The 23,518-nt window shown below is 41.1% G+C and overlaps 2 protein-coding genes across 3 annotated transcripts in view; one reads left to right on the top strand and one right to left on the bottom strand.

Annotated features, from left to right (window-relative positions):
• The window catches only part of RNMT (RNA guanine-7 methyltransferase), a 29,081-nt gene extending 20,326 nt beyond the window's left edge, over window positions 1–8,755 (bottom strand). The window contains exons 1-3 of one of the 2 annotated variants that reach the window (XM_066352248.1): window positions 8,683–8,755; window positions 5,203–5,655; window positions 3,365–3,500 (exon numbers count right to left, since the gene is read on the bottom strand). In XM_066352248.1, coding sequence (XP_066208345.1) covers window positions 3,365–3,500; window positions 5,203–5,616 — 550 coding nt within the window. In that variant the 5' untranslated portion in view covers window positions 5,617–5,655; window positions 8,683–8,755. Of the gene's footprint in view, window positions 1–3,364; window positions 3,501–5,198; window positions 5,656–8,682 lie in introns of both variants that reach the window. The other variant, XM_066352249.1, reaches the window with a different exon arrangement.
• A 131-nt stretch (window positions 8,756–8,886) lies between these two features.
• Window positions 8,887–23,518, top strand: part of FAM210A (family with sequence similarity 210 member A) — a 44,340-nt gene continuing 29,708 nt past the window's right edge. Inside the window, exon 1 of the mRNA XM_066352588.1 lies at window positions 8,887–9,090. The gene's annotated coding sequence lies outside the window, so the exon portion shown is untranslated. The remainder of the gene's footprint in view (window positions 9,091–23,518) is intronic.

Raw genomic sequence — 23,518 nt, forward strand, 5'->3', positions numbered from 1 at the left:
TCACTTAACATAAACAATATCTCCAAATAACCTATTAACTTCTGCCTGATGTATAATATGAACTATTATATTTTATTTATATTATATTGATGTAACTCATAACTTGGCAAACATCTTAAAATGACTAAGTTAATTAACTTAATCCTATATGAGTAAAAATAAAAAACATGTATCCAGTATTTTAGAAATTAAGATAAATTTTTAAATGTTACTTTCAGAATCTGATTCAACATTAAATAGCAGACATTTTAAATTCTTAAATCCTAATTATAATATAAGACTCAATAATTGTTCAAAAGAGAAAAATTAATCATTCAAAATTTTTTAGTTTTCCCTTTTCAAAAGTAAGTGTTTAGCTTATATACACCTAAAGTAACTTAAAAATTATGAAATAAGATGTCAGGCTTACCACCAAAAAATATATATATGCTGCTCACAAAAACGGGGATATTTCAAAATGATTATGAAGTGATAAAACATCCCCTAATTTTTGTGAGCCATATATATACAAGAACTAGTCAAAAACTATACATACCTCTTCATTTTACTATCAACAGAATTCTTAAACACTCTGAAGTAAAAACAGAATCTTCCATCTCAATCTACCATATCACATTAGTAACCAACAAATAATATCAGTAGGTCCTCATATATCAATAGCCAGATGCTTCAAATACCACTTACCGGCATTTTAATATTCTTAGATAATTGGCATATTTGGCAATTCTAAAACTTGACACACTACCACATCCTAGATCCACTTCTTATCTTTATCCTTCTGAATTTAACACTTTCTATTTCATGTGTTTATTATTTTTGATTGCTAGCATATTCTGTACAAATGCTTCTGCCCTGCACTGCCCATATGATCTTAGAGAAATTTCAGCAGAAGTGCAAGTGTGCCATCAATCAAAAAAATATGCCCTGGCCGGTTGGCTCAGTGGTAGATCGTCGGCCTGGCGTGCAGAAGTCCCGGGTTTGATTCCTGGCCAGGGCACACAGGAGAAGCGCCCATCTGCTTCTCCACCCCTCCCCCTCTCCTTCCTCTCTGTCTCTCTCTTCCCCTCCCGCAGCGAGGTTCCATTGGAGCAAAGATGGCCCGGGTGCTGGGGATGGCTCCTTGGCCTCTGCCCCAGGCAGTAGAGTGGCTCTGGTCGCAACAGAGCGACGCCCCAGAGGGGCAGAGCGTCGCCAGGGGCGTGCCGGGTGGATCCCGGTCGGGCGCATGCGGGAGTCTGTCTGACTGTCTCTCCCCGATTCCAGCTTCATAAAGATACAAAAAAAAAAAAAAAAAAAAAAAGCATAAAAATAATACTGAAAGAGTAAAAACAATTATAAAAACCCTTTATTTCCATCCAGTAAGACTAATGAGAGAAATGAGAGAAATAACCCTGAAACATTATTCAAAGATATCTTCATCACATTCATACATAGTATCCAATTATTTACCAACAAGCACCAACAAGAAAGAAAAAATGAATGACAAGAAAATGGACGAGGCCCTGGCCGGTTGGCTCAGTGGTAGAGCGTCGGCCTGGCGTGCAGGAGTTCCGGGTTCGATTCCCGGCCAGGGCACACAGGAGAAGCGCCCATCTGCTTCTCTACCCCTCCCCCTCTCTTTCCTCTCTGTCTCTCTCTTCCCCTCCCGCAGCCAAGGCTCCACTGGAGCAAAGTTGGCCCGGGCACTGAGGATGGCTCTGTGGCCTCTGCCTTAGGTGCTAGAATGACTCTGGTCGCAACAGAACGACGCCCCAGATGGGCAGAGCATCACCCCCTGGTGGGCATGCCGGGTGGATCCCGGTTGGGCGCATGCGGGAGTCTGTCTGACTGCCTCCCTGTTTCCAACTTCAGAGAAAAAAAAAAAAAAAAAAAGAAAATGGATGTTTGCCTGACCAGGTGGTGATGCAGTGAATAAAGCATCAGTCTGGGACACTAAGGACCCAGGTTCAAAACACCGAGGTCACTGGCTTGAGCACGGGCTCACCAGCTTGAGTGTGGGATCGCCGGCTTGAGCGTGGGATCATAGACATGACCCCATGGACAGTGGCTTGAGCCCAAAGGTCACTGGATTGCAGCCCAAGGTCGCTGGCTTGAGCCCAAGGTCACTGGCTTGAAAAAGTCACTCACTCTTTTGAAGTCGTCATGTCACATTCCCAACTCCCCACCCCCACCCCCCTTGTGTCAAGGCACATATGAGAAAGCAATCAATGAACAACTAAGGAGACTAAGGAGCTGCCACAAAGAAGTGATGCTTTTTTATCTCTTTCCCTTCCTGTCTGTCTGCCCCGATCTATCTGTCTCTGTCACACACACACACAAGTACAAGCTATAAGTAACATTTAAAAAAAAAAAAAAAGACAAAAGAAAGTTGAAACTAAATTACCCTAGCTGACAACTGGCAGAATCAAATAAATATCTATAAATAATAAAACATGAATATTAAAAACAAAAATGATAGAAAATATTGCAATGTGTCTGAAAAAAAATGAATCTGGTTTCCACTCCTAATACTTCTCAGAATGTCTAATTTACCTTTAAAAGTTAGTAAATCATCATCAAACCTTAGTAGGAAGTATCCATAACTAGGCACTTTCTTTCCAGTGTAATGAGGAATGTATTTTCCTAAAACTGGCTTTAAAAAAACAAAAAACCTTACTGTGAAAAACTTTGAGATACACTGTCTTTTAAAAATTCTAAACTTACGTAATAATCTACTTGATGTACTAGATATACAAAGCAATAACTATATCCTGAATCACATTTCCTCCACGAACTTCCATTTTAATTGCAAAGATGAGCTTCCATAGATAACATGGCTGGATCCAAAAAGTTGAATGTCTTCATTAATCCTAAACATAACTTTTATTTTCTCCTCGAAGATCATACAAAAAAAGTAAGTACGATGAACAATCAACAAACATATGATCTTTACCAACTCATTAAAGGCCTTGAAATAAAAAATCATGATATTGCCAATTTCCTTAACTTAATGGAACCTGAATGTTTAATCCAACAATGTCATTGCTCCAAAACTATTAGAGTAAAATAGCATTACTTAATAGCATCACCTGTAAGTATAAAAGGAACATACTACCTTTTGAAAGTCTGGTTAACTTTTCAACTTACTACCCATTAAACATTCATTAATATCTTATGTAGTCAACCAAAATTAAACATAAAAAAGAATTTATCTCAAAGCTCTATTATTAGTTTTAGCTCCAGTTTTACTAAGCCAACATTTGATAATTAAATGAACAGGAATTAAAGATCTAACAACTTGATGTATGATTTACCCTTTAGGGAGAAAAATGAGACATAAACTGAAATATAAAATTCCAAACTAGAAATCAAAAAATAATCATACCAATGAGGACGCTTTTCATCCAATTATTAAAGTTTCTTAAGTAAAAAATACGACTTTGGCTACGCTTCTCCAAACCAACTTCCTGAAGTTCATTGTAGTGGGCCGCCACTGTTGAGCTATGTCCTTCTTCTAAGTTCTGAAAACAAAATAAAACACAATTAAAGATTAGTATATGGCAAAAATAAACCTACAAGAGCATCTGACCTATATAAGGATAAAATACTACCAAACTTGGTAAATTTTATAAACAGTGGCATTAACCACAGAAATCCCAATAATTATATTAGACATAAGACTTGTTTCCCTGTTCCCTATTTTTAAAAACAACTCTTGACTTAAAATTTTCATTTTGCCTTTTCTTCAGTATAATTCTGGTATCAATGTTAATAATAAAACAAGTACTCTTCCAGAGACCTGATTTATTTAAGTCAATAAATGCCAGTCAGTGAATGGGGTTCCTACAAGAAAAGAAAATACAAATAAGTTGTATTTATTATATAATTATAAAATATTTGTAACTGTTAAATAAAATCATACACACAAAGGGATTAGAACTCAACAGGCTATGTTCAATGTCAATGATTCCTACTATTACTTGCTGTTAATGTAAGTCAACTTTTCCAGGCCCTGAGCATTCTGCAAAATTCCCATGGTAGGCAAGGGGCTTCAGAACACTTCATGGTCAACCAATGAGGTTTACCTTTTATCTATTTTACACATCAGGTTTAAGTTTAAGATTTTCACTTGAGAAAAGGATTCTCTTGCCAGTAAAAGTTTGAAAACTACATTTATAATACAAGCTCCCTCTGTTGGAAGAATTCACATTCCACTAATGACAAATGCTTGGCCTATCTGCACTTTCCTCTGCACCGCTGATGGCAGAATTTTACTCATTCATTGAAGCTCTTTCCTTCCAAATCCAGATTCTGCCTCAGATTCCTTCACTATTAATGTATTCCCAGATAGAAATGACTTGCTACTCTTTGATCTACACAGGGGGTCTTCGGGTTCCAACACAGTTCCATTCCTACAACAGTGAGGTGACCCGAACTGTGGTGTAAGTGGAACCACACCCTAGCCTAAGTCACTTACCTATCCTAACAGTTTTAGAATAATAATCTAGAACATAAAAACAGACATGCCCATTACTGCGTATTCTTCCGCCACGTGCAACCAAAATGGTTCACCCACGTTGCCCGTAAATATAAATATTTATATATACAACGCTAACGTCTCAATTTTTTTAAGTTTTTATGGGAGTGAGCATTGTAAACTCAAGATGTCCTATGTTGAGACATGATGTCATAACTGGAGGACCCTCTGTAGTATCCCTGCTGACTATTGGGCTTTTGAATCCACTTAGCTAAAATTGTATGTAAATACCCAAAGAAGAAGCTGAAACAATAGAGTTAAAGGAATTATATTTATATTAAGAAAGGAATGTAAAACTGGGTATGATTTTGAAATTTATCATTTTAAGTGGTAATCTCAACTATTTCAGATACAAAATGAACACCTAATAAAAAATGAAAAAAGGTAAATCATCTGGACCTCATATTCTTATCTTTTTATAAAACACTAAGAAAAAGCAACTATAAAAACTAGCTTTCAAGTTCCTAGACAAATAAGAGTTCTGGTAACCTAAAAAATGCTCATCAGCAGAAGTTTTACCTAAATAAAAACAATTAAAATACAAAAGTTAAAAGCTTACATATCTTAACACAATAAAAAGGAACATTCTGAAGTTAAGATTATGTAAAAACTAGTATTTCAAAACTGCTCTCCATTTCAATTTGACTTATTCCTTATGAATGAAAGAAAATACACATTCAACTTACTTTTTGCTTTTCAGGAACATCCTCAAGTTCTATTTTCCTCTTTTTCTGAGTACCATCTCCAGGAGAAGGTTCATCTTTGGGAAAATCATCAGTTTCTATTTTTCTTTTCCTTGAAATGTCTTCATCATTGCCAGATCCTTTTTCTTCTGGGACAAGTTCAACATCATCAAGTTTTCTTTTCTTGGATGGAGTGTCTTCCTCACAAATGGAACTCTCTTTTACAAGATTATCCATTTTTCTCTTGTTTGGAGTGTCTACTTGCCCACAGGTAGGAGACTTTTCAAAGAGACCAGTCCCAGGAGTGGTTGTGTTCTCATTAACACTGAATGAAGATTCCGTTTCTGAATCTATTAATGCTTTTACTACTTCAAGAGAGATCTTTTCACATTCCTCTGCTTTTGTTAAACTTTCCATTTTTTGATTGCTTAAATAGATGGTAAAACTTCATGAACACTGAAATGGCAAAAATATGATATAATTTATAAACACTTTAAACAAATTTAACCAGAAACTAACGATTTAATTTCAGTGATCAACTAGGAGATTAAGAAAATCTCATGAGTCTGACCAGGCGGTGGCGCAGTGGATTGAGCATTGGACTGAGACGCAGGGGAGCCAGGTTTGAAACCCCGAGGTCGCCAGCTTGTTTGAGCATGTTTCACCAGCTTGAGCTCAAGGTCGCTGGCTGGAGCAAAGAATCACTCAGTCTGCTATAGTCCCCTGGTCAAGGCACATATGAGAAAGCAACCAGTGAACAACTAAGGTGCCACTACAAAGAATTGATGCTTCTCATCTCTCTCCGTTCCTGTCTGTCTGTTCCTATCTGTCCCACTCTCTGTCTGTCACAAAAGAAAGAGACTCTCATGAAAACAATGTTAATATTAATATAAATTTCTGAATATGCTAATTGGGAGTACTAATTATAATCCCCAAACATTTCTACAATCTTACCCATAAAAGTCACTATTGGCATTAAAACTGACAAATGAAGTGGAGGCATACAAGTTCCTTCTCTATTCTGATCCTTACCCTACTGCCTTGGTTGCCAAATTGTGTGCTGGGCACTATAACAAACTCATACAGGCACAGCAGGACAGCCTAAATTTTAAGGGAAGCATAGTGAGATCTGATACTTAGATGATAACACAGATATAGCTTCAAGTAGAGCACAGTTTCAGCTAAGTACACTGTACCATATCCCTTTCAATAATATCATAACTTTGCAAAGCCGAAATTTTTGTGGCACTAAAGAAAATCAGTTAAACAGGAAATGAAGTTGGTGATGTCGAATGTTATTTCAAAGCTTGAGAAGTGGTACAGTACCCAAAAGGTGAACAGATTCCATTAGTAAGTACTCGTGGTTAACTAAGAGTTAAATATTTTTCTTTTCAGTTTGTGTATTATTTTTTAAAACAACATTAGGATATAAATACTTAAATTATTTAGACTAAACTAATTATGAGTGGTATTATATTTCTTTTGGCTTAGAGACACTGAGGGGGGAAAAACAGACACACTTAAGGCACCAGGAACAAGAGAAGTCTGGGAACCTACAGTTGACTTCTGATATCCTTATTTGGTAATAGATGCCAGAAATAGGTAAAAAGTGAAGAGTGGCTTTGGACAAGAAGTTTCAAGACTCAGTTTGCAACTTAATTAACCATTAAGTCTTTCAAATGTTCTTATGCCTAATGGAATTGGGAGGGAAATAGGTGAACTATCTATTGCAGTGGTCCCCGACCCACGGGCCGCAGACCAGTCCGTGGGCCATTTGGTACCGATCCGCAGAGAAAGAATAAATAACTTACATTATTTCCGTTTTATTTATATTTAAGTCTGAACGATGTTTTATTTTTAAAAAATGACCAGATTCCCTATGTTACATCCGTCTAAGACTCACTCTTGACGCTTGTCTCGATCACGTGATACATTTATCCGTCCCACCCTAAAGGCCGGTCCGTGAAAATATTTTCTGACATTAAACCGGTCCGTGGCCCAAAAAAAGTTGGGGACCACTGATCTATTGGACAGGAATTGTTATGGTGATCTATTTACTGTCACTAAACAAATTTACTGAGCTCCTACTACCCAGGAGCTCAAGGAGGTACTGTGTGAATGAGTATTCAAGAAGCTCACAGCTTATATTCCACCCTTAAAACGAGAGGCTGTATTATTCAAAACAAATGGAGAAGGGAGAAGTCCAAAACTCAGCGATACTAAGTAAATTCAGAACCTGAAAGTTATGAAGGGAAAGTGGGAGCATTTTGAGTAAAGAAATTTCTGAATATGCTAATGTGGGCATATTAACAAGAAATAAAGAAATAAAGTTGCTTAAGGGAATGGGTAAAAACAAGTCACTATTCACTGGGAACGGTTTCAAGGGATATGAACTTTCACTGCCCAAGGTTTGAGGTAACAAAATATTTATACTAAGACGTTTCAAAATATAAGGAGCCAAATCAGAGGGAGGAAAATTCACCCGGAAAATAATTTTCAGAATGACTATTTAAAATGATTATCTAGTAAAACTAGCCTCCGAATTATCAAATCCTTATCTTCTCTCTGTCATTTATTTCCTAAAAAGGAACAGAAATAGGTCTTAAATAGAAATAAAACAGTGATGATCAACTTTAGCCGTAATTAATCCCTGAATTTAGTACTGTGAATAGGTGTGAGTTTTATTTACATACGCAACTCTACTGGCCTGGATGAGATGGCATAAAAGCAATTCGGTCAAAATAAATGACAAAGAATTCCAAACGATGGCACAAGTTAGGTAAGCATGTTTGAAACCGAGTGTCAGAGTGGAAGAATGAATAAATTCCAAATCCAAGAGAGCTGCCTGGAAGAAAGAGCTACGGGAAAAGAGGCAAGCGACGTCGAGTTGGATATGCAATCAATGACCGGACAGACACGTCCACCTGGAATCCCAGTCCCCTCGGAGGCCGGCCGTCTCTGTCATCTCAGCTCCCCCCGGAGCGACCGAGCGGAGCGCTAGGAAAAGCTCTCCGTCCCCACCTGCTAGCTAGATCGGGTCAATTCGAGGGCCCGAGAAGACGCGACAAGGCGGGAAGGAACATTTTCAGCCAAGTTCACCCTCTTCCGTCATTGACGCGGCCTAGCCCTGAACCAAACCGGCTCAGGTTTCTCGTTCGCAGCTCAAAACATTCAGACGCTTCCTCCCGTCTGACACCCCGCGCCCGGCCCGACCCCACAGCAGCCCCGAGGCGCGGCTTCGGGCTTCCCCCGACCCGGACGCGCAGGGTCAGCAGGAGCAGCAGCGCCCGCCGACTCCCACAGATACTGCCCATGATGTTCCGCGCTGAGGTCACAATACAGCCCTCGAGAAGCGCACGGAAGGCGCAAGGCAATAGAGCGAGCCCACGTCAGGGGTCGGGGTGCCCCCTCCTCCTCCTCCAAGCCCGCGGAGGACCCAGAGACAAAGACAGGAAGGGCCGCAGTACCAGCGCCCACACTCACCGACACAGAAGCCCACGGTTCTGTTTGCGGAGGTGGCGTGCCGCAACACGCATGTGTACTTACGCCACTTCCGGGGGGGGCGGGTACGCGGGTCACGTGACGTCACTCTCGGCGGGTAGCGGAGCGTCGCGTGAAGTGCGCGCCGAAACTACGAGTCCCGTCGTGCTGCGCGCAGCGGCGTGCAGAGGGACGTGCCCAGCGGGCTCCGGCAGTCGCGAGCACGTTGTTAGTGGGCGCGGCTGGCTGGGCTGAGGGTAGTGGGAGGCGAGTGTCCGCCTGTGCCCTGCGGGTTCCAGCACCCTGCTCCACGCTCGGACTGGTCACTCTGTAGAGTGACATCGCCGTGGCATCTGAGCAGTTGTCCGGCCTGTGCGGCCGGAAACGGTGGCGGCCTCCACGTCCTGAAAGGTAGCCTGGGCCCCAAACCTCTAAGGGCAGCGGGAGAGGTGGAGAGGGCACCTTCAGCCGTGGAGCGGTGGGGAGCAGCCCCGGGGCGCGAACCCGCCCCCTGCCCGGCGTGCACGGCTCCTCCGGCTGGGGCAGCGATCCGCCCGCGGGCGGGAGTCCGCACCCTGCCCGCCCACCGCCCCCGGCGGCCGGGAGAGGTCACTCCCGCCCTTCTCTGTCGGGCAGTGTGCTGGCCAGTCCTGCCTTTACGGTTGTGCTTTAGTTCTCTGCAATGTAACCCCTCGCCTCCTGCTCTCCCTATCTCGTGCTCGGCGTTGTCGCCGGGCAGCCGCGTCTCTCCCGCTCCGGGACTTGCGCTGCACCCCTCCGCCGTGCGGGAAGCCGGGCCGTGCCCCCATCCCGGGACGCGTTCTCGGCTGTTTACATTGTGGAAACGGGGCAGCCCGAACCCGTCCTTGAGGAAAGCCTCCTGCGGTAGTGTCCTGCGGTCTGAACTTTGGAATGGGATGGTGGGGAAGACACTTTCTTTGTCCGTCCCCCTGATTTCCACTGGAGAGTCGAAGGCATCAGCTCCATCGTTGAGGGCTTTGAGTTTGAGACTGGGGTCAAAAACTGTATACATGTGGACTAAGATAATTGATGTGTGTACGTATTAACTTTGTTGTGCCTTAGCATCTCCCCACCTTAAGGGTGATCAGATTTACAATCCATCTTGAATTCTTCTCTACTAAAATCGATCCCTTTGAAAGCAGCTTTGGAAATGTGTTTGACCGGCCTTTTTGCTTGTCAGTAGGGCTATTGGAGTAAGGACGCCGACGTTCGCAGTGTATGCTTCTTTCCAGTCGCTTCTAAATTGTGGGCGTTAACTTGCTGATGTTGTTGACCCCTTATAAACTTTGGACCAAGAATGAATGAGGCCTATTTTTAACAAACGAGGATGAGCCCTCAATGTTAGATGACTGCACTTGTATTTTTATTCAGTGAGCTAGATTGAGAATTAACTTGAATTTGTGTGTATTGGCAGCTGCAAACATATAGGTCTTAATGATGAACATACTATATATTTACACACCCAGGCGTTAGAAATAGGCAATTACATAGTCCCTATTTGCTGGTTCTGATACTCAAGTTTCTTGAGATAATTGCCGTTGTAATTTTAAAGAAAATGAGTCAAATTTTTTTAAAGAAATTTTCTCGTTACATTGAAAGCGTCTTACTATGTGTTTATGCAGACTGCACCATGGATTGATGTTGTATATGAAATATACAGAGGTCACATTTGTAGTTTTTATCAAACTTAACTGGAAGCCCTGTTGTTTTTTTTGTGTAGAGTAGAAAAACTCTTGAAAGTAGTAATAATGGAGGGAGTAAATGAACCAGATAAAAATGTTTTAGAATTTACTACTGGAGTTATTTTTTCTATAACTACATGTGTAGTATCGGGTTTTCTGAAAATTGAGTTAAAATGAGCATAGCTAATACATTTTAGTACCTTCTATGTGCTACATTAAGTGCTTGACACATTTGAACTCTTTTCATTGTTACATAATCCCATGTTATGATTTTTTTGTGTGTTGTAGATGAAGGTTAAAGCATTTGGCCATGGTCATGTATCTGGGAATTAGTGGAACTAGGATTTGGACCCAGGCAGTCTAGCTCTGGAGACTCTATGCTAATAATGAAACAGTGCCTGCCAGAAGCCAAGCTCAGAACTGGAGGTTGGCTGACACATAGTAGATTTTCAGAAAATGTGTTTATACTTCTTAATGCTTGGGTTATTGTGTTAAGGGGAAAAAAGTTGGATAAGGATATCTTGCTAGAATGTGAGATCTACCAAGAAAGGATAATTTTGTCCATAGATTTAAGCCAGGTGCTTATGGAGTGAATGAATTGACAAGAAAGGTTTTTAAAAATCAATGTTTTAAAAAAGGTCAGATGAATATGTCAACCCAATTATAAGATTTGTTTATGTGCTTTTGATTATTTGGCCCATTATTCACCCCCTTACACCACCTGGTTTGGATTTCTCCTGTTCAGATTACATTTTATCATTGAGAGAAGATGAAAAGGCAACTTGTAAATTTTCTGGTCAGAGTAAGGGCAAGCAACAGGTTCAATAGATACCATCTCTCAATTTAAGTCATTAGGTCTCAAAGGGACACTCTGACTTGCAAATTTTTTTTGAAACAGACAGAAAGAGGGACAGATAGGGACAGACCGACAGAAAGGGAGATGAGAAGCACGAATTCTTTGTTGAAACACTTTAGTTCAGCGGTTCTCAACCTGTGGGTCACACAGGTTGAGAACCGCTGCTTTAGTTGTTCATTGATTACTTTCTCGTGTCTGGGGGGTGCAGCAGAGCGAGTGAGCCTGGGTTCAAGCCAGTGACCTTTGGGCTCAAGCTAGCGACCATGGGGTCATGTCTACGATCCTATGCTCAAGCCAGCGATCCACGCTCAAGCCGGACGAGCCCATACTCAAGCCGTACAATGTTCCTTGGGGTTTCGAACCTGGGTCCTCTGCATCCCAGTCCGACGCTCTATGCTCTGCCCCACCACCTGGTCAGGCTGACTTGCAATTTTAGTGTGATTTCTGATATAGAGTTGAATGTCATGTTTTTAAAACATAAACAGTTTTAAAAATGAAGATACAATGTTATGGTTTCCTAAGAATGATGGTCTCGGAGGTAGAAAAGAAAAGTGGTTTATGGAAGGTTTGTTTCTCCATTCTTTTGGAGGATGGACTGTCCTCTCACTGGTCCATTCACAGAGTGCCTTTACTAGAATTTTACTACCTATTTAGAGCACATAAAATATTTTTATTTAAAAGGTTGAAAGTAAGATTGGTTGATAAATATCTAAGTTTATTGTGTGTAGTAATTCATTTTATATGTTAACTAAGCTATACTACCTAGTTTTTAAATCAAACTCTGGTGTTTTGAAGATGCAGTTAACACCTACAATTAATTGACTTTAATAAAGGAGATTACCCCCAATAATGTGGGTGGATCTTATCAAATCAATTAAAGGCCTAAATTTCAATTTGAAGTGTCTTGAAAAGAAAAAATTCTTTCTCAAAACTGCAGCATCGGCCTGACCTGTGGTGGTGCAGTGGATCAGGCATTGACCTGGAACGCTGAGGTCTTTGGTTCAAAACCCTGGGCTTGCCTGATCAGGGCACATAGGGGAGTTGATGCTTCCTCCTCCACCCCCCTTCCCCCCCCCCTCTCTCTCTTCTCTAAAACGAATGAATAAATAATTTTTTAAATAAAGACCATTCTTTAAAAAAGAACACAAAAAACTGCAGCATCTATTTCTGCCTGTGTTTCTAGCCTTCGTATCTGCCCTACACATTTCAGCGTTGCCAGCCCCAAAAGTGTGTGAGCCAGTTCCTTAACCCTTTGAGTAGTATGAACGTTCGTGAACGTCCTCGTGCCTCCTGACCATCCAGAGTACGAGCATAACAAAAAATTTTATATTAAAAATGTGTAAGGCAACATTAAAAAAAGGCAAATGTATGTTCTTCTTGTTTCCATAAATTGGTTATCAAACAAACATGATTTTAAGTTAATAAAACTGTAACTGGAGCTAATCTCATTTTTTGAAAAAGAACTCACTCCCAGGGGTCAGTGAGCATGAAAAAAACTATCTATCTATCTACCTATCTATATTGCTCACAAAAATTAGGAGATATTTTATAGTTTCATATCCCCTAATTTTTGTGAGCAGTATATTTAATAACAATAGATTTCTAATAGATAGAAATATCTATTTATCTAAAGAGAGATAGCTCAATATATTTTCTTCTTTGGTTCTGTCTACCTGGAGAACTCTTTCTGATTCAGATTTTATACCAAGAGTGGTTCTAGGGGAACAGAATCTTAAGAATGAGTTGTCTGAATTAGTTATGGTGTTCATGGAATTGGTTCCTGAGTCTGATTAGATTTAAGGGCACTAAAGGGTATTTCCAGTGGTAAAGAGGGCACTGATAGTTCAGGGTGTGGTCTAGCAATAGAGATACACAAAATATCACCATTGGATACTCCTACTTAAAAATTTAAGAAAGACAGGGTTCTAGATGATCATGTATTTGATGACTTAAAACAGTTCTGTCAAATTAACAAATCTAATGAGACTGACTGGTTGCTCCTAAACTGTGCTGGAAAAAGTGAGGAAAGAAAAGGACAAGCTCAGGTCTTCAAACCCCTACATAATTAACGTGACAGTTTCTGTGTCTGCTTTAAAGAAATTCTTCTCTCCTATAGCTGCAGAGCTGAGATTGCTGAAAACCAAAGAGCCAAATTACAGTGCAAAATGAATCCCCAATCACAAAGGGTTCTGCTGTTAAAATGAGGGCATTGATTAGAAAGGAATGAGAACCTCAAAAAATATATAGGTGTACTGAGCCCCTAAATTTTTATTAGTCTTTTTGTCACCTGTTTGAGGAAAGTAATCTGCTTTGCCTGCAGAAGCTGTAATGGCCTTTCCAGAGGTAACTTGCCTTGCAAATATTGCTGATTCTCCTCTAGAACTACCCTTGCTTTTAGACCTGTAACTAGAGTCAAGTCTCAGCAGGCTGCCAAGGATAAGCTACAAAGTGTGACCCGTGAAAAGGTGCTAAACTCTTAAAAAAATGACTTTTTAAAAAATTTACACAGAAATCTGGGGAATATGTGTGGGAATGGGTATTAAGAGTGTGGTGTAGGTCAGGTCAAATTTATTGATACAGAACCACCAAGCAGAGATTCTAGCTTGAGGGCTTAGAAAGGGCTCTAATAGTTTGTTTGGCTGAAACATGGGACAAAAGGTGACCTATGCTAAATGAAATGAATTAAGGTGCCAGGCCTCCCTTGGTACGCTGTAGAGGCTGTAGAGGAAAGGATCTAAAGGCTTAGGGAGTGTAATGGTAGAGTGCATTGATCATATAAGACCTGCTCACTCACCTTTGGGAAGTCCAGAGAAGATACCCTTCACCATGTGCTGTGACCAGCACAGCCAGTAATCCCAGGTCCTGAGTGGGAATGGCGCGGAATTAAGAAAATAGGCTTAAAGAAATAAAGGATGGGGTCGGGAGGGCTCTGCAATTGCTGCTGGCAAGAAGAGAGCGCTCCACAATCGCTTCCTGCTTTCTTTATAGGGCAAAGTGAGGCCATCAGCACCACTGCTTAACAGCCTTTTGCAACCTAATCAGGCAAGTGAGGTGGGGGGTTGGGCAGACTGTCAGTTTACAGCCAATTCCCCGCACCTCTGTCCCCCTAAAATCTAAACTGCAAAAACCCTGTTGGCTTTTCGGTCCCCAAAATATCCCCTTTTCTATTTTTTAACTTTAATTTATGTGCTGTGATTCACACTCATCTATTCCCATGTTCTGATATGGAGGCAGACTGGAAAAATATAAAATAAACAAAATTAAAATAGCCAATGCTGACAGATGCCAAGCCTTTTAGATTATCAAGCAAATTCTTAGCTAATACAGCAGGATCTAAAATAAAATTGCAGTTTTGAATGTCCTTAACATGTTAATGTAATTTCACCAAGTCCATGTTGACACCATCACTGCTCTACATTATTTGTAAATGTACCCAACCCCACTTCAGTCAGAACTGTCCCAAGGAGCAGGAGTCACACACATTCAGGAAAAGTCCACAGGCACTGGAATTGTTGTCACATTTCCACACTCTGCAGCTAGCGTCCAAATCCCAATGACCTCTGCTTCTAGCACATTAAGCTTTTGTCCCAAGCTTAATGTCAATACTGGATTTCTGGCAATGATTCTGGTAGACTGGAAGGGCCATCTGCAGCATGTATAGAGATGGAGCTTCTGTTTTCTTTAACCTGGAGAGTTGAAACCAGGGAGCTTTTCCCTGGGATTCACTATACTGGGGAATTCGTAACAGAAGTGGACAAAAAGAAGAGAGATAGAGGTTCTAAATTTGGAGTAGGTCCCGGCCTAAAATAGGCTTGGGACATTGAGGCAGGAGGAGAAAAGAGTGTGTAAAGGAGACACTGTGTATTAAACAAAGAGTGTGTAAAGGAGACACTGTATTAAACAAGGCAGCGGATCCGTGGCAAATGGGGAGGAAAATAAGACCATCAACACCCACAACAGAGATCTTCAAGGGATGAGCAGAACCCGAATATTCAGGCAAGGCAGAGTAAATGGCCCTCGTGTCTATAAGAAATGAAATCAGCTTACCCACTACTTGGATGATTACCCTAGGCTCAACGGTGACATGAGATGGGGATGATGGCCCTGGGCACCGTCAGTCTTCAGTGGCAATTCCCAGCAGGCTGGGCAAGGTTAGGTCAGAGGTGGCTGGTACAGGGCTGGAAGAGACTGAACCCTCCCTTGGAGGAGCGAGGGGACAGCCTACCTTCCACTGTCCCTTTTTCCCACAGCAAGGGCATGATCCTGGCAGGGGCTGAGAAGCCAGGCAGACTTTAACCCAGTGACCTTCCTTTCCACTTTTGAAGCAGGGCCCTGGTGGAGTCCTTTGAGGTCCCTTAGGGACATTGGAGCCTTTAAGGACGTATGCCAAGAGCTAGTATTTTGCCTGATCTCTTTGGGCTCTGTCTGCCTTTTTCCTGTTCCTCTCGGTCATTATAGACCTTAAAAGCCATGCTCAGAAGATCTCATTGAGGGGTTTGAGGATCCTCCTTTACCTATATAAACTTTTTGCCGTATATCTGGAGCTTTTTAGAAAAAGACAGGACAGCGTTATCAGCTGGATCAAATGAAGGAGGGGAGGGGAGGAATTTGCAGGAGAAAAAGATTTGGAGTGTGCTAAGAGAATTTGATAGATGGAACAGGTTTGACAGAGAAAGGGATATAAGCATAGTAAAATAAGCCTTATACGATTGCTCTTGTGAAGTGAGTCTCTCATCCCAGCTCATGGTGTCTTACAAATGTTCAGGAGCCCACCAAGGAGCCTCAGGAGACCTAGGAAACACACACACATATCCTCAGCCCCATAGGAGAACAGGGTCTGGCCCTTGCCAGATTCCTGTGAGCGGGTCCCTCCATCGCACTTCAGGGAAGGCTTTCCCTGTAGGATTCCAGAGTCTCAGCTGCTGAATGATCCTGTACATCAGCATTCAAAAATTTTTTAAAATAAAAAGTGTGATAAAGATTTGCAGGAGTTCCAGGATATGACTCCCCCTTTTTTATTTTTTATAATTGACCTTTAAGCATTTGCTGGGCACACTTTATAATGCCTTGACCTGAAGATTGTAAGGAAATACCTGTCCTCAGGTTAATTGTAAAAGTCTGACAAAATATAGTAAATGCTTTTCTAAGTAACACTAATATTTTTTTTTCTTTTTTTTCTTTTTTTTTTTCATTTTTCTGAAGCTGGAAACAGGGAGAGACAGTCAGACAGACTCCCGCATGCGCCCGACCGGGATCCACCCGGCACGCCCACCATGGGGCGATGCTCTGCCCATCCTGGGCGTCGCCATGTTGCGACCAGAGCCACTCCAGCGCCTGGGGCAGAGGCCACAGAGCCATCCCCAGCGCCCGGGCCATCTTTGCTCCAATGGAGCCTTGGCTGCGGGAGGGGAAGAGAGAGACAGAGAAGAAAGCGCGGCGGAGGGGTGGAGAAGCAAATGGGCGCTTCTCCTGTGTGCCCTGGCCGGGAATCGAACCCGGGTCCTCCGCACGCTAGGCTGACGCTCTACCGCTGAGCCAACCGGCCAGGGCAGTAACACTAATATTTTTCAAAACATTTCTATCCCATTAATTAACAGGCAATCTAGAGAGCACATTAAGGCTGAAAAAAATCCAGTGTGACTTTAGTTATCTTCCCATTGTAAAACAAAAAAATCTTACACCTTTGTTAGGCAAATCCACCCTGCCCCAAGCCTTGCAGCTTGCAGCTCAGCAACTGCTTTTTGAGTGAGGAACCAATGTTGCTTAGCAATAACATGCATCAGCTCAACCAAAGTAATAAGTCTTCAGGATTCACATTCCATTCTACTAAAATTTAAATGAGTGTGCCTTATAAATTCCAATTTTAAAAAATGTGAGGATGAAATCATTTTATTTTTTCAATATTAGAGCCGGCATTATAATTTTTGCATGCAAGAACTTAATTCAGGCCTTTAGAATTAGACGAACCAGACAAACCAGAGAGAAACCCGGGATTTCAGAGCACAATCAGATTAGAAAGATGCCTGCCTGATCTTAGGGCATTTTTTGACAGAGGGAATAAACAACGGATCAGACTAATCAAAACTTTCTCGAGAAAAATCTCAGGTGGCCCCATGAAAATTTTGTATAGTCAGATCCAATAGGCGTCCCCTGCCCTAATTTCCAGGCGAGGAATAAGAAAAAAACAAAATGATAGTTCAGAGGGTTGTAGCTAAAACACTCAAGAAAATTAGACAATAAGAAAAGCTGTAACTTTCCTAACACCGAGTCTCCTATCCATTCTCATATTCCAATAGCTGCTGCAACTGGCAGTTCAGATTGATTATGCTGAGATTTCTCTACCTTAATTTTAGCTGAGCGGCAAACTTCGTTGACAGGGGTAGGGAAGGCTCCATTGTCTGTTTCCCTGAATCACCTGCCCTTCGGCAGTATACTTAGATTTACAATCATTCGCCCAGTGTTTCCCTCTCCTACAGCATGGGCAGAGGTCCGGAGCTTTTGGAGCTGCCTGCCCTTGAGGGAAAGGCCAAGACCGACATCTGGGGAGAGCAGGGCAATTTCTAGCAAAATATCCCAAACCCCCACATTGGAAACAAGATCTTCAGGCAGAAGTACTTCCCTGACCTTCCTTCTTTTGTTTGTTCTGTCTTTTATCAAAATATTGTCCTGGAAGCCTCCCCTGAAACACTGAGGCAATAGCCAGACCTTGCATATATGAAGGCCCAATATCAGCACATATTCTGATGTAATCCCCTCTATCTCAAGCCTGATCTAAAGCTTGTTGGAGCGGGAATCTCCAAAGGTCTGAGACAAAGATCCTGGGAGCAACCCGATAAGCGTAAGAAAGAGCAGAGGGCTGAGGATGCTCAAAGGCTAAGGTGGCCATAGCCGCGACGTCCTCATAATCTCCCGAGTCATCCTCAGACTCCAAGGTCTTCTCATATTTACATCCCTCTAGCTCACTCTGATCAAGCAACATCTTCTCCTCAAATGAAAACATTTGTACAAAAAGAAAAAGGTCCCTCACTTTTGACCCTAACTGTCCCATAGTTTATTAGTCCCGATTGTACTCTCCCCCCAAACTCTACTCAAAAATTTTACTTACTGGGTTCACTTGGGGAGTTCCGTCACCTGCCTTTAGTTTCAGGGGTCCCCAAACTTTTTACACAGAGGGCCAGTTCACTGTCCCTCAGACCGCTGGAGGGCCGCCACATACAGTGCTCCTCTCACTGACCACCAATGAAAGAGGTGGCCCTTCCGGAAGTGCGGTGGGGGGCCGGATAAATGGCCTTAGGGGGCTGCATGCGGCCCGCGGGCCATAGTTTGGGGACGCCTGGTCAGGAGCCTGCTTGGGCACCACTTGCCGCCAACCAGTGCAGCTAGTAATTCCAGGTCCTGGGTGAGAATGGTGCGGAATTAAGAAAATAGGCTTAAAAAATAAAGGATGGGGTCGGGAGGGCTCTGCAATTGCTGCTGGCAAGAAGAGAACGCGCTCCATGACTGCTTCCTGCTTTCTTTATAGGGCAAAGGGAGGCCATTAGCAAATCAGAGATCTCTGATCACGTTTCCAAGGCAACCCAAGAATTTTACCAAGTGTAGAAAACCCCCATCATACATAACATCTTAACTTCACACAAAACAAAGGGTAGAAAAAACTTGCCTCCAGTCTTTCCAGGGAACATGGGGCTAGGATGAGTATAAACAATGCAGCACCGCAGCTTAACAGCCTTTTGCAACCTAATCAGGCAAGTGAGGTGGGGGGTTGGGCAGACTGTCAGCTTACAGCCAGTACCCCACACCTCTGTCCTCCTAAAATCTAAACTACAAAAACCCTGTTGGCTTTTCAGCCCCCAGCAACCGTGGTTCTGAGAAGTATTGCTAATCCTACCCCTACTGTGTGCTGTGTTCAGCACAGTACTGTGTTCAGTACGTTTCTTCTCAGTGACAGCACTGTGGCTTTTGCTTCAGGGCACTGAACTGTGTTTCTGTTCTGTGTTCCTATTCAGGGCCTCTACAGAGAGACACGATCTGATGTATATTAGATACATATCTGTATTACTGTGTGTGTGTGTGTATGATATGTAATTTGTATATTTTATATACAAATTATATGTATATGTATACAAATTACATATCATATATTTTATCACCAGCTGAAGGTGTAATATAAAAGGCTTGAGGAGATTGGGAAAGGTCTGGAATGGTTATTTAGAGGAGTGGGAGAGGAAACCGATCAGGAACCATCATGGGTTGTCATGTAGCATTCAGAGCCGTTGCAAGATAAGGGTGATGTACTATCAATATATGCTGATACTAAATTTACTCATTTATGGTTTCTGTTAGCTGTGCTGATGTAGTTGTGGGAAAAAATAGTTGGAGTGGCTCAAGATTAGATTTTGTGGGTTGATATTGCAGAAAGACAAAGGAGTACTTCAAATTATACACTGTAGAATCTAGAGTGGATAAAAACTTCAGAGTGAAATCAGGAGTTAATTAGATTTGAAGGAAAAGGGGTGGGGTGAGGGAGAGCAGGTTCCTGGAACTAGAGTAAGGAGTGGTGGCTGGAAGTAGGAAAGGGTAGGGAGTGAGGTAAAATAGTTTCAGGATTTCAGTTGTGGAACTATATCCAATGGTTTCAAGGTCAAAGACATGACCAGTGCAGTGACTTGCTAAAGAAGAGAGGATTTTTATGGGTCATCCAAATAGAATAATAGAAGTTTAGATGAAACAAGAATATGAGCTTGGTTTGACCAGCTCAGTAGATGAGAAGATGAAGAAGGGGAATTAGAACTATTGATACAACATCCTGGGTGCTAGGTGCTTACCATACTTTATCTTATCTTATTTACTCATCACAAATACCATAGTATGAAAGTATGAGGGAAAAAAACTAAGTAAAGTAATGCCAGAAGGGACTGGAACTCAGAACTTTCTGATAGCAAAGGTTGTATTCTTCCAGTCGCAATGGAATAGCACCTGCCAGAGCTGAAAAGGTGGAAGTGGAACCGTGTGGAGTCTGGGTCAGTGTTACTATTTCAGATCCCTACAGAAGTCTGTACAGATCACAGGCTTGCCTTAGAGAGCTTAGACTCTGAAAAGAGAGAAAGATGTAAACATTTTGTGTACGTTGATATATTTATAAAGTAATTTTGGAAAAATCATTGATTTTCTTTACAAGTAATAAGGCTGCTCTGGAGGAAATCAGTGACTGAAATTCCTTGGGGATTCACTAGAGGGCAAAATTGGTCCTTTTATGAAGAGTAGGAATATAACTATGGCTCCATCATTACCACAACTTGTTTATGTACCTCAGTTATGTTATTAGAAAGCTCAAACGCAGAATAGCTTGAAGATGGCTGATATAATAGAGATGAAATTGAATCTATCAAGTACATTAGAGATCAGTAAAGTAACAGCCCAGAAAATGCTGTATTTACATGATGCTTTTACTTTTTCTAAGCAGCAAATTAAATTTGATTGAAAATAGCAGTCAAGGTGTGATAGAAAAGATTGAAATGAATAAATTAAAATATTAATCTGTTGAAAGGAGGAAAACTTCCTTCTATTTATGATAATTGAGAGAGTTTGTATAATTAGAGGCAATTCTTTTCTTCACTTATCCCTTTTATTAAGTTTCTACCAGATGAGTTCTACATTCACCCCTTGTTCATATCTGTTCTTCAGGTTAAGGCTATACTAAGTGTCAGTTGTATATGTCAAGGCCCCAGTACACTTTTTAGAGATATAGTACATAGTATTCCCATATTATGCCCCCTCTCATTCTGTTTCCCGTATTATTATGGTTTCTTTATTAGTATGGTACATTGTTAGAATTGACCAACCAATGTTGATACATTAATATTAACTCTTTGTTTTATACAATTTTTTTTTATTATTAAGTGAGAGGTGGGGAGGCAGAGACAGACAACTCCATGCGCCCCAACTGGGATCCACCTGGCAAGCCCCGTACCAGGCGATGCTCTACCCATTTGGGCCCTTCTCCATTGCTCAGCAACCAAGTTATTTTAGAGCCTGAGGCAAGGCCATGGAGCAATCCTCAGTGCCTGGGGCCAACTTTGCTCAAACCATTGGAGCCATGGCTACTAGAGGGGATGAGGGGAAGGGAGAGGGGTGGAGAAGCAGATGTTCACTTATCTGTATGCCCTGACCAGGAATCAAACCCGAGACTTCCACACACCTGACCAATGCTCTACCACTGAGCAATGTGCCCAAGCCACCATTGATCTTTTACTGTGTGTATAGTTTTGCCCTTTTCAGAATGTCATATAGTTGGAATTGTACAGCCTTTTCAGACTGATTTCTTTCACTTAGCACCATGCATTTAAAATTCCTTGTCTTCTCATGGCTTGATAGCTCATTTCTTTTTATTATCAAATAATAATTCTGTTGTATGGAGGTACCCCAGTTTGCTTATCCATTCACATATTAATAGGTACTTCTTGATTGCTTCCAGTTTTTGGCAATTTTGAATAAAGCTACTGTAAACAATTGTGTGCACATTTTTCTGTGGACATAACTTTTCAACTCATTTGAGTAAGCAACTAGGAGTGCTGTTGATGGATAGGATGGTAAGCCTATGTTTAGCTTTGTAAGAAACTGCTAGACTGTCTTCCAGAGTGACCATACCATTTTGCATTCCCACTAGCAATGATTGAGGGAGTTCCTGTTGCTCCACATCCTCCCCAGCGTTTGGTGTTATCAGTTTTGGATACTAGTTATTTTAAATGGTGTGTAATGATACCTCCTTGTTTCAGTTTGCAACTCTCTAGTGAAATATGATGTTTGAGCATCTTTTTTTAATTGAGATATTAACATATTATGTAAGTTCCAGTTATAGTTATATAACATAACAATTGTATATTTGTATATATGTGGAATGTTCAGCCCAATAAGTCTAGCTTAACATGCATCACCACATGTAGTTACAATTTTTTTTCTTGGATGAGAACTTCTAAGGTTTCTTTTCTTAACTTTCAAATATACAATATAGTATTATTAAATATAGTCCACATGCTGTACATTACATCCCTGTGACTTACCTACTTTATAACTGGAAGTTTTTACCTTTTATGCCCGTTTTGCCCCCACCCCACCTCTGGCAACCACCAGTCTGTTCTCTGTATTTGTGAATCTGGGATGTTGTGGGTGTTCTTTTGTTTTAAGATTCCACATAACAGTGAAATCATATAGTATTTGTCTTTTTCTGTCTGACCTGTTTCACTTAGCATAATGCTGTCCAGGTCCATTCATGTTGTTGCAAGTAGTAAGATTTTTGTATGTTTATTGCAAGATTATTGTCTGTATGTATATATACACACAGACACACAAACACCCATATATATTTAATTTTTTGAGGAACCTCGTACTATTTCTCATACTGGTACACCAGTTTGCATTTCTACCAGTAGTGCACAAGGGTTTCTTTTTCTCCATGTCCATGCCAATACTAGTTATTTTTTCTCTTTTTGATAATAGCCATTCTAATAGGTGTAGGGTGATTTGAGCATTTCTTAAGATGCTTATTTGCCGCCTCTATATCTTCTTTAGTGAAGTGTCCAGATCTTTAGCCCATTTCTTTTTGTTGAGTTTAAGGAGTTCTTTGTATATTTTAGATACAAGTGTTTTATCTAATATGTGTTTTGCAAATATTTCCTCCCAGTGTGTGATTTGTCTTTTAATTCTCTTAACAGTGTCTTTCATAGATCAGAAGTTTTTAATATTAATGAAGTACAACTTACCATTTTTTCTTTCATGAGTTATGGTTTTGGTGGTATATGTGAAAAGTCATTGCCAAATCCAAGGTCACATAGAGTTTCTTCCATGTTTCCTTTTAGAAATTGTATAGTTTTGCTTTTTACATTCAGGCCTATGATCCATTTTGAGTCAAGTCTTGTGAAAGGTGTAAGATCTGTATCTAGGTTCTCTTTTCCTTTTGTATGTAGACATCTGGTTGTTCCAGCCAATGTGTTGGAAAGACTATCCTTTCTCCATTGAATTGCTTTAGCTTCTTTGTCAACGAGCAGTTGACTTTATATGTGTATATATATTTTTCTGGACTGTATTCTGTTCCACTAACAGTATGTCTTTTCCTGTCTTTCCATTTATTTAGATCTGATTTCTTTCATTAGAGTTTTATAGTTTTCCTCATATAGGTCTTGTACATACTTATTAGATTTCTACCTTAGTTCTTTTTGGGGAGGTACTTTTATAAGTAGTATTGTTTTCACTTTAAATTCCTATATTTCATTGCTAGTAATTG

Source organism: Saccopteryx leptura, chromosome 11 (genome assembly GCF_036850995.1).
Source record: "Saccopteryx leptura isolate mSacLep1 chromosome 11, mSacLep1_pri_phased_curated, whole genome shotgun sequence".
Taxonomy (NCBI): Eukaryota; Metazoa; Chordata; class Mammalia; order Chiroptera; family Emballonuridae; genus Saccopteryx; species Saccopteryx leptura.